Source organism: Saccoglossus kowalevskii, chromosome 18, assembly GCF_978046115.1.
Source record: "Saccoglossus kowalevskii chromosome 18, keSacKowa6.1, whole genome shotgun sequence".
Taxonomy (NCBI): Eukaryota; Metazoa; Hemichordata; class Enteropneusta; family Harrimaniidae; genus Saccoglossus; species Saccoglossus kowalevskii.
The window spans coordinates 23,947,988-23,959,245 of NC_140658.1; the positions used below are offsets into that span (position 1 = coordinate 23,947,988).

Consider the following 11,258-nt stretch of genomic DNA (forward strand, 5'->3'; position numbering starts at 1 on the left):
TGACTTGCACCTGATTTATTCCAATCGCAACATGACATGTCAAGTAACGAATCAATGGAAATTAACACAAACAGTCAAGAAGCAAATTACTGTACATAACAATCCGCTCAGTAAAATACAGTTTACAATAATTTTAACTACTTGCCTTTTGAGAGTGTGCCCTAAAAGGGTAAATAAACAAGATTTACACTTAAAAGATATTCATACAGTAAAAATTTATACAGAGGAAATCTGAAATAAACATAGAAAGAACTGAATTTAGGAAATATTCACTGACCCCTAACTTTGGCTTGCCCAAGGCTGCCACAAAAGGCACTATTCGCTCGTCCTGCGAAATAACATGCATAATTGTACACACTATTTTGTGGCAATTAAACACAATATCTATAAGAAACACAAGTTACAACAAATAAATCTACAATTTTGTCATGATACAGAAGACATATATCCTAAATTTGTAATTATTTTAAACATTTCCCAGGCTGCCTTTAATACATGTTTTTATCTTTAAATGCAAATATTTGATGATGTACATATGGGACCATGGGGTAATTATTAAGGATAATGTAAATGTAAATGTAAAAAATGTATCACTTTTGTTTTATGCTAGATGTATCTGGAGTTGCTGTTACGGCATCATCAACAACTGGTTTCAAATTTAAAACGTATGTAGTCATTACTGTCGACATTAAAACATTGAATTTATTTACATAATCTCTAATTTTAACAAAACCAGTTTTTATGTACAGTTTTCGGGCTTCTGGTTGATCTTCACCTGTTTCACGGAATACACAACTAAATTGATGGTCGTTTGCAAACTGTATCGCTTTGTTCAGTAGTTTAGCCCCGATCCCGAGACGTCGATATTCCTTTTGTACATACATCGTTGTGAGTTCTGGCTGCATTCCACGTCCTTCAAATTCCTTAAGAACTAAAGCGACTGTACCAACGATTTGACCATCATAAACAGCCACCCAAAAGTTACCACCCCCACTGTCAATGTAAGTAGTGTTAATATCTTTCAAATCTGAGGCAAGTCTATAGCGAATATATTGTTTGAATATTATATACATTGATATGATGTATGCGGTTGGTATTATTGCAACTATTACAACACACAATTGAACTGAATTGTATACATACAACGATAAATAAAGACACAGGGTTAGCAGGAAGACGTTAATAAATCTTCGATAACTCAGATGTCGTTGGTAGGTTGGCTTGAATAAACCCATTATACTGTCCTTAAATACATATATCACCCTTCGTTGATCGTTTTCTTCAAACTGTCGAAGTGTAACAGTGCTTCTCCTTTCCATGCTGGTTAAATATTTTGTAAAGCAAATATTCTCATTACATCCACAGTATTCTCCTGGAGAGAAACAATATGAAATAGTATCCTCACTATCTATGGAATTAACATAATAATACCAAAAATTATTAGTTATTGGGACCCTTTTTTTGGAGAAAAATGTAGATTCAGACTAGTTATTTAATATACGTGTCCATCACTGACTGCAAAAGACGAATAATGTAAGTTGGAAACTAGAGTGAATAATTGGACTATATCTCAGAAACTGTTACAACACAGTTAAATTGAATGACAATTCAAAATGTCAATGCTGATAATAAAAACCATTATATTATACCAGTATATTGATGGTGTTAATCCATCGATTTGATTGGTCCACATACAAAATTTGCAAATGAATTACGGGTATATTGGCTGATAATGCTCAGTTATGCTAAACAAAGTATTATAGTGATGGCGTGCACAGTCCTTGATTCGGGCTGCGTTGAGACAAGGCATATGTACGTGTGTTAAGCCACTATTTTGGTATTTGCCACTATTTTGGTACCCGGGAAAATTAAAACCAACGTTCTCTTGCTTTTTGCTATTATTTTTCTTCACAAATCAATAAATCTCATAATTCTAAATAATTCTGGACAGTTTGTGTATAATTTGGAGTAATTTGTTATGTTTAATTTAAGTTTTCTTTGCTTGCGCATCTTTTCCGACCGAATTGTCATCTTTTTGACGCAGACACAGTGACGCTAACTTAGGGGGTATTACAATCAGCTGTTCTAACAGCCATATCACGGAGCTAAATTCAACTGTCGTACTTTTAAAAATCAATTGCATAGCATATCCGTCGCCGATTGAAATGGTATTAGTGCATCGAAACTGTTCGGCGAAGCTGCTAAGTAAGTATATGACGAGTCAATACTAAAATTGATATTTACTTGCTAGCTATCGCACTATGACTTGTTTAGTGTGCCTGCTCAGACTGCTGTGGCGTCTTGAGTCGTCCATTTGATTTTATCATCATCATCATGTTGTGTTCAATTCCAATTTTGAATGTGCATCGATTTATCAAAACAGTAATTTATAGACATGTATATAGTTCATCTGATCCAGAAAGTGATAGTTTAAACTTCATGTACATGTCCAGCTTGAATTTAAATAATCTATATGCGGACGTTGAGCAGGCGGACAACAACAGAGCCACCGAGCGATATGCTATTTTTCCGTTTGTGTTTCTTCCATTTGAGATGCATTTCTGTAAAATATTCCGTATATGACGACTTTCCAGAATTCGCTGGTGTTGTCAAGTTGTAGCATCCATTCTGGAAAATCCATATTTTAGCAGCTATTTATTTTCTTGAAATTAAAATGTTTTAATATGCAAGATTTAAGTAATTAATGAGGTCTTGATGTTAGTAATTTATATTCATAACCTGAATGGTATTCTTGTATAAAACATGTTGGTCACTTTCTTATTTTATCGTATTTTTTCTCTATAACATGACGAGATAGAACAATTTGTATAATATATTATACAATTCTGTAAATGACAAAGGTGTGTTAATAGTCAATAAAACAGCCTAGGCAATAGTGTAGTCAGTTAAAAAAGACATACAATTTTGTTATTAATCTCACTAATAAAAACCATTCATGGTTATTTCAATCTTTGTATTACATTTTAATTTGTTTAATAAGTTTTACAATACAAAAACCATCTTTATTATTGCTGCATTGTGGATATAAATGGAGCTCCAGAATGTGAGTAACCACTTGGAATTCCTACTGAATTTTGGGACGCCATGAATTCACAGAAATGCTTTCTTAATTTCATTTCCAAATACTTGCTGTGATAGATGAATGTTTAAACTATCATTTATACATATACCATAAGTGAATAAAAAATATTACTAAAAAAATCCTTTGAAAATCAAAAGTTTACCATTCAATCTATTGGTATCTAACTACCTTGGCCTGACTCACTGCACTGATGATCAATGGGACAATGGCTTCCTATAGAGAAGAAATGTGTTAACTCAATATTGGATTGGATTTCGATATTGGAATTGTGGGATTGAAAATTAAACTGAACAATATAACCATAAAATTTTTAAAAATAACTTGCACATTGCTTGAAAACAGGAGAGGTAAAAAGCTTATTTTAACGGAGGGCTCTATGGAAAAGATGTGAGCCCCCCAAATGCCCTATACAGTTCAATTTTCTATCCCACAACTTATTGCAAAATCAAATATGGAGTTAACACATTTCTTCCCTATATTTGTATAACTACAACTGGATATTATGAATCACTGCCTTAACTATGAAACAAATAATAAGGTATAATTATTCCCTTATAACCTAACCTGACTCACTGCACTAACAACCAATAAGACATTTGTTACTCATAATTAGGACTAGGTATTATTATTATTTTTAATAATTTTTTTTGTGCCAGGCAACAGTTCCGGACATTGAATGTCACTCTTGACTATCCTGACTTTTTTTTATGTGCAAATTGCAAGTGCTGACACATAGTGCATTTTTACCACAGAAGTCATATTCAAGTTTGGGACTACGGTACATGACAGGGCTGTGCGGCCATTTTCCTATCAAATGGCAATTTAATGCGCTATCCTGGCAGACCTTAATCAAAGTTCCCCCAAAGTCGCATTCGTTAGTGAATAAATCTTGGCCAGTGGAATTGGGCTTTCTGTGTTCAGCCTTAGTAGGATTTGAACTTGGGTCTACAAATCATGAGTCTGATGCGACAACCACTACCAGTGACCGGTAGGACTAGGTATTATTACCTGGCAATCGAAGACGACCTGACCCGACTCACTGCACTAACTATAAAACTAATAATAAGGTATTATTATTCCCCTAGAACCTAACCTGACTCACTGCACTAACAACAAATTGGACATTTTTACCTACATTTATAACAACAGTGTTCTCCCCAGACCTCTAAAGCATCATGGTAGTGTTGTGACCCTGTGATAAGTTCTTTCAAGGGTGTAGCCCCTCTAAATCCAAATCAAATACTAGAATATTAATAATTTGCCCATTGCAACAGCAACAATGTGACAAAACAAGTCTCACAAATCACAAATGCTGCATACGTCTGGAAAATATACTGATTTGGTACACTGCTGTTATTTGCAGTTTTTGCTTTAATTTAAAAAAAAAATAAGTGAAATTAAGTCCCATTGAAAATAAAACTGTACATAAATCGAAGCAAACATTATTCAACTGCAGGCGAGATCGCCAAAGAAAAAAACTGACTGGCAACACTGTTGTTTGGAGGTGTCAATCTGCCCAACGAATGTGTGTCTTGGCTACGCTGGTGGCTCATGCTTTGCCAAATTTTGCCGAATGGCAAGTACACACATTGAGTTTTAAGTTGAGTTGCCAAATAATATATTTTATAGCCAAAATTGACCATATTTTAGGAAAGTAATGATTATTTGAATGTATAAACCATCTTTATAGTAACGTTCTTGAATGTATACTAAAGAAAAATGAACAACTTTTACCGTAACATTTTTTCTGATAGTTAGTCGATTTTTCTAGGATAGGACGTCACCATGTCTACAACAGAGCTGGTATTATGTTACAGTATTTCGCCGATCATGTATTAAAAAACTCTTGAAAATATGATACATCAGGGCAAAATGTAAGATAAAATATGAAACTTCGGTCTGACCTTTTGCATCACTTCCTGTTGAAACACCATTGATAGTTCCTCACAAAGTCATATGTCATCACATGACTTTGTGGACATTTTTTTTATCATCCCCAGTTCTTTCTAAGATTAAAACATTAACTCGAGACACACGTTAGATCAAAAGAAATACCTGGATTGCCAGTCTGTTTATTAGTGGTTCTAAGATAATCGCCAATGAATCATTTTCAGGATTTTTTTAAAACAAGAAACAGGGGCGCATCGCCCTCATGCCATGGCCATGTGCCCCTTACCCTAGGGGCAAATTTTCTGGCAACCACAAAATTCTGAATGACAAGGGATCACAAGTGGCTTCAGTCTTCAACTTTGACCTGTCTGACAGTAATTTTGGCCCCAAGGAAGCCAGAGAATGTTCCACACCCTGATAGGGAAAATCCCATCTCTTCTACATGGTGGTGCCGCTGAATTGCAGTGCTCTCTCTTGCAGTTTTTTTTCAAGAAAAACCCTGATTTTAATTAACAAAACATTCTAAATTTGTTCAATGCAAGAATGTTACGGTTCAGCTGACAAGGTTAGGGTGATCATAGCATTACACTTAAGGTATAGATCAATGAAAAATCGTTGACTTTAGTTTGAAATTTTGTCATTATTGATTTATTATTTTCATCCTATTTTGATAACTCGCAATCTCACAAAAAAATGTTTGCCCTAATGTCTCATGAACCGACAGTGACATGGTCACTAAAACTGACTGTACTTGTTGCACACAAAATAATGATAAACAGTTATCTCCATGGATAACAATATATTTACTGACTGGCTATAACATATTAACTATTTCTATTGCTTTTTAGCTCCCCTGTCGACAAAGTCGACACAGCTAGGCATTAGTGGAACGGTGCATAGCAGAGTGTCAAAACCTCAAATTTTCTAATTTTGGTGGATATTTTCGACTTCTTGTTAAAAACCTCTAGTCCGATTGCTTTGATATTACATATATAGGTACTATATGTGGACCTCTCTCAGATTTGTTCATTTCATAATAATATCTTAAATTCTCTAATTTTGGTGAATATTTTTGTCATTTTTGGTAAAAAGTGATATTTTCGACTTCTTGTTAAAAAACGCTGTCTGATTGCTTTGATATTACATATATAGGTACTACATATGGATCTCTCTCAGATTTGTTCATTTCATAATGATATCTTAAATTCTCTAATTTTGGTGAATATTTTTGTTAAAAAGTGATATTTTTGACTTCTTGTTAAAAACCGCAAGTCCGATTGCTTTGATATTACATATATAGGTACTACATATGGACCTCTCTCAGATTTGTTCATTTTGTGATGATATCTTTAATTTTCTAATTTTGGTCAATATTTTTGTAATTTTTGATAAAAGGTGATATTTTCGACTTCTTGTTAAAAACCGCAAGTCTGATTGCTTTGATATTACGTATATAGGTGCTATATGTGGATCTCTCTCAGATTTGTTCATTTCATAATGATATCTTAAATTCTCTAATTTTGGTGAATATTTTTGGTAAAAAGTGATATTTTTGACTTCTTGTTAAAAAACGCAAGTCCGATTGCTTTGATATTACATATATAGGTACTACACGTGGACCTCTCTCAGATTTGTTCATTTTGTGATGATATCTTTAATTCTCTAGTTTTGATGAATATTTTTGTAGTTTTTGGTAAAAAGTGATATTTTCGACTTCTTGTTAAAAACCGCAAGTCTGATTGCTTTGATACTATACATATATGTACCTCAGGTAAACCTCCCTCAGATTTGTTCATTTCATGATGATATCTTGAATTATCCAATTTTGATGAATATTTTTGTCATTTTTAGTAAAAAGTGATATTTTTGAATTCTTGTTGAAACAGCAAGTCCGATTGCTATACATACTATACATATTGTTCATTTTCTTATATGATATCCTCAGTTCTTTAATTGAAATGTGCCTTGCTAACAGCGGAGCTATCTCAGTCGATAGGCTGCTTGTTTTGCTGTTCTATTTCAAACTTTATTTGACTTGATAAATACATAAAAGACAATGGAGTAAAATGATATAAAATATCAGACTGTCTCGTCTTTAATTAATTGTAGATAGATTGTTAACTAATTTTATACTAACACAGTTATGTATCACAATATTCAATGAGAAAATTATGCAAATTAGATACAGTGTTTGACATGGGGTCTGGGGAGAACACTGAACTTGGACTGGATTTTATTAATCCTGAGGCCCTGACCTGAATCACTGCACTAACAAGCATTGAGACATTTGTTATCTATAACAAAAAATAGGTTTTACATGTATTAATCCTGAGGCCATGGCCATAACCATTGCACTGATGACCAATGGGACACAGGTTACCTATAACTAGAACTGGGTATATTAGTTTCAGAGGACTTGACTTGACTCACTGCACTAACTAGCAATGAAACTTTTGTTACTTCTAACTAATACTGGGTATTATTAATCCCAGAGAACCTGACCTAACTCACTGCACTAACTAGCAATGAAACTTTTGTTACTTATTATTAATCCCAGAGAACCTGACCTAACTCACTGTACTAACTAGCAATGAAACTTTTGTTACCTATATCTAGGTCTGGGCATTATTATACCGAGGGAATCTGATCTGACTCACTGCACTAACTAGCAATGGGACTTTTGTTAACTATATCTTGGACTGGGCATTATTATACCCAGGGAACCTGTCCTGACCCACTGCACTAACTACCAATGGGACTTGTGTTACCTATATCCAGGACTAGGCATTATTATACCCAGGGAACCTGACCTAACTCACTGTATTAACTAGCAATGGGACTTTTGTTATCTATATCTAGGACTAGGCATTATTATACCCAGGGAACCTGACCTGACTCGCTGCACTAACTAGCAATGGGACTTTCGTTACCTTTATCTAGGACTGGGCATTATTATACCCAGGGAACCTGACCTAACTCACTGCACTAACTAGCAATGGGACCTTTGTTACCTATATCTAGGACTGGACATTATTATACCCAGGGAACCTAACCTGACTCACTGCACTAACTAGCAATGGGACTTTCGTTACCTATATCTAGGACTGGGCATTATTATACCTACAGAACCTGACCTAACTCACTGCACTAACTTCATGTACAAATCAGACTTTTGTTACTTTAATATACTAATACTGGGTATTATTAATCCCTGAGGCTCTGTTCTGGCATTTGTTAATGAGTACTGGGTTTTATTAATCCCAGAGAACCTGACCTAACTCACTGCACTAATGACCAATGAGTCATTTGTTACCTATAATTAGGAATGGGTACTACCGGTATTAATATTAATTCCCTGACCTGACTCACTACACTAACTACTAATGGAAGACTTGTTACCAATAACCCTTAGGCCCTGTAGTTCACAATGATAAGTATTAAACAATCTATTAGATATAGATACCTAACTAGAGTTAGCCACGTAACGCCAAAATTACGCTTCATTAATTGTATCGTCTTTTAAGAATTGGTAGACAGTAGACTAAGTTGTCAATATAGTTTGACACAGTAGCTGCAATACAGGCTATTGACTTCAACGACAATCACTCAGACTTGGGAATTACAACGCCACAGTTGCACATTACAGTTGTAGATGTATTCATTCGATTCACTGTATGCGACCTACACTGTCACCTATCAATTTAAATCGACTACACAAAATAGAAACACTGACCAACTCATCTATGTTGGCTACGCCAGTACGTTATATCCCATACAAAAGCGTTAACATCATACAGAATCACTATATATCTCAATGATTTAAAACTATATTATTTTGAATATTCTACAAGCAGTGCATATAATACCACTGTAAACAATGGGTCAGATTATTTGCTGACATAGTAACTACATGCAATACGTGGCATAATATATTATGTACCATAACTTTAACCCTTTCTAGCTTGTCCATGACTGTGTGCCCGAGGCTCGCCGTTCCCAACGATGTACGGTAGTAAATATATAACAAGATAATCAAGTTATGTGACAAGGAGAACACGAATGAGGGGACTGCTTTTACATATGCGTCATGTTATTGAATTAAAAGGGACAAGTATCATTTTGTATAAAGAGTCGTAAAAATAATACATACATGAACCGATGCTCCTTTAACAGTGGTGCTACACAGCATCATCACCACTACAATGATCGTTAGATACATCTTATAGTCGGACAAATTGAACAAGAAAGTGATAAACCTGTTATATCACACGGGAACAAAAACTACGCGCCTTTTACTTGTTACAATCAATATCAGCTGTGAATAAGCGAACGTGTTTTAAATAATAACTATAGTATGTTTATGGGATAATGTCAGCTTGTACCAGTATGCTCACTTTGCAATTGTTTTAGATTACACAGAAATAACTCAATATTGCGAACCGGAAATTGGATTGCCAAGTATCGGCGGTTTTGAATGAATTATATTATATCAAATTATATTATGCCAGTCTGTTGAAATCTGCTCGTAAACTGCATCTAGACCCAGAACGAGCATACCGAAATATGGATATGTTTTTTTTTATCACGGCTGAGTCAACTAAAGTTATCTTTTGTCAATAATATCGAATGTCCCTCAATGGCAAGCTGATGACCCACTTTGTCATGAAGCGTAAATGTCCTATATAAAGGTTGATACGACAAGATAAACCATTGGAATTTAAAAGCAAAAACAAAAAGCAAGAGAAGTAACATAGAGTACGTATACAATATGAATTCCTAATTGTTGGGACAAATAGTATCACATTATTTACAAATCGGGACCAGTTTTTGACTGAAATTGTAATGTAAATTAACAACTGACAACGATTGCCTGATTACAATTCAAATAAATAAATAATGTTCAAACACTGAATTAGTAAGAGAAGATATAATACTATGCGCATAGATCATAGTACTGCCAGTAATCAAGTAGTTGTGCCTTGAATATATAATAATAGATTATTATGTATAATTAAAAATCTGTCACTGTTACGCCAAAAGTTACAGCGTGTCGTAATTGTGCGATATTGCACTGGCATTTTCATCCTACATATTAGAAAACGTAAATTCCAAATAAGGAACGATTACGTGCGTGAGCGTAACATTGCTGACCCCAGGGTTTGACCGAACCTCACACAAAGTACATACCAGCGATTATCGAGCTGTTAAAATTGCTATACTACTTACGTAAATGCCAGCTTGTCAGAGTATGCATTTAGCGTTTACATTCGACGAACGTCGTTATTTAAGTGGATATAACATACTCAAACCTTAGTCTTGAACAGCAGACATTATGTAGAAATTTACAACGAAACAATCCACAAGAAGAAAACAAATCAGTTAACGATTGCAGTACACTAAATGGTCAATTCAGTAGGAGAAAGATATATGAACTACATGCTCAAGAAAAGAGTGATTACTTTCTGCTTCACATGTGGTACATGCCATATATAATTCCGAGTCATAAACAAGTGATTCATCTATGAAACCAGATCTTTAAAACAGACAATTAAAAATTGATGCCATCTGAGAACGTCTTTGTAACAGTTTTATCGTATTCAATCTCAGGCTCATTATATCTGCTAACTTGTTTGTATGTTCAGGCCAGTAGTTCTCTACAATAGTCGTTTAACGAGACTGCATATGTACCGCATGTCCTGGCATATCAAATCAGCTGGGCAATATATAACTTAAAGACAGGAGAGTGTGGGAAGCATATATATAAGTATGGAGCAGAGGAAACAGATTCAGTACTCTTCTTAATCTCAAACTCAACTAGATATATCATTGGTATTTATACACTAAATTTAGAATTGTTAAGTACATCAAAAGTACACTATCACAAATTTAACGAAATGCGGAACTGACGGATTTGGCTCCCTTTGTTTTTTCAAATTTCTGTAAAAAACCTAAACAATTAATCAGCCAGAAATGGAGAACAATTTGTTGAGAAATATCCATTTTGATTATATAGAAATACATTGGCAGAATGTAAAAAAAAAACCGAACCGGGACAAGATGAACATGTTTTTCAAATTGTAGTAATGACTAAGAAACATCTGTTCTATGTCACCCATAACTACTACGGAACACCTCAACAAGGCACCAATGAGACTGTTCATCTGGTCTGGCCCTTAAAGCAATGCATCGTTCAGGGAAGTTCAATTACACCTTCACTGGAGCCGAACACTACTCTGATCTGAACTTTCCTAGAGTGGTATACCCC

At 34.6% G+C, this 11,258-nt stretch overlaps 1 protein-coding gene across 1 annotated transcript; it reads right to left on the reverse strand.

The window, feature by feature from the left end:
* On the reverse strand, positions 1-9,307 carry LOC146731943 (N-acetyltransferase 8-like). The gene is made up of 2 exons (XM_085492866.1): positions 9,144-9,307; positions 1-1,372 (listed from the first exon to the last, which is right to left on the reverse strand). Exon 2 carries the CDS (start codon positions 1,317-1,319, stop codon positions 591-593), a length of 729 nt encoding a protein of 242 aa, XP_085348992.1. The 5' UTR covers positions 1,320-1,372; positions 9,144-9,307; the 3' UTR covers positions 1-590.
* Positions 9,308-11,258: the final 1,951 nt, after the last annotated feature.

Coding starts and splice junctions, on each gene's coding strand:
- LOC146731943 (XM_085492866.1), bottom strand. CDS start 1,319: ATGGAAAGGAGAAGCACTGTTACACTTCGACAGTTTGAAGAAAACGAT.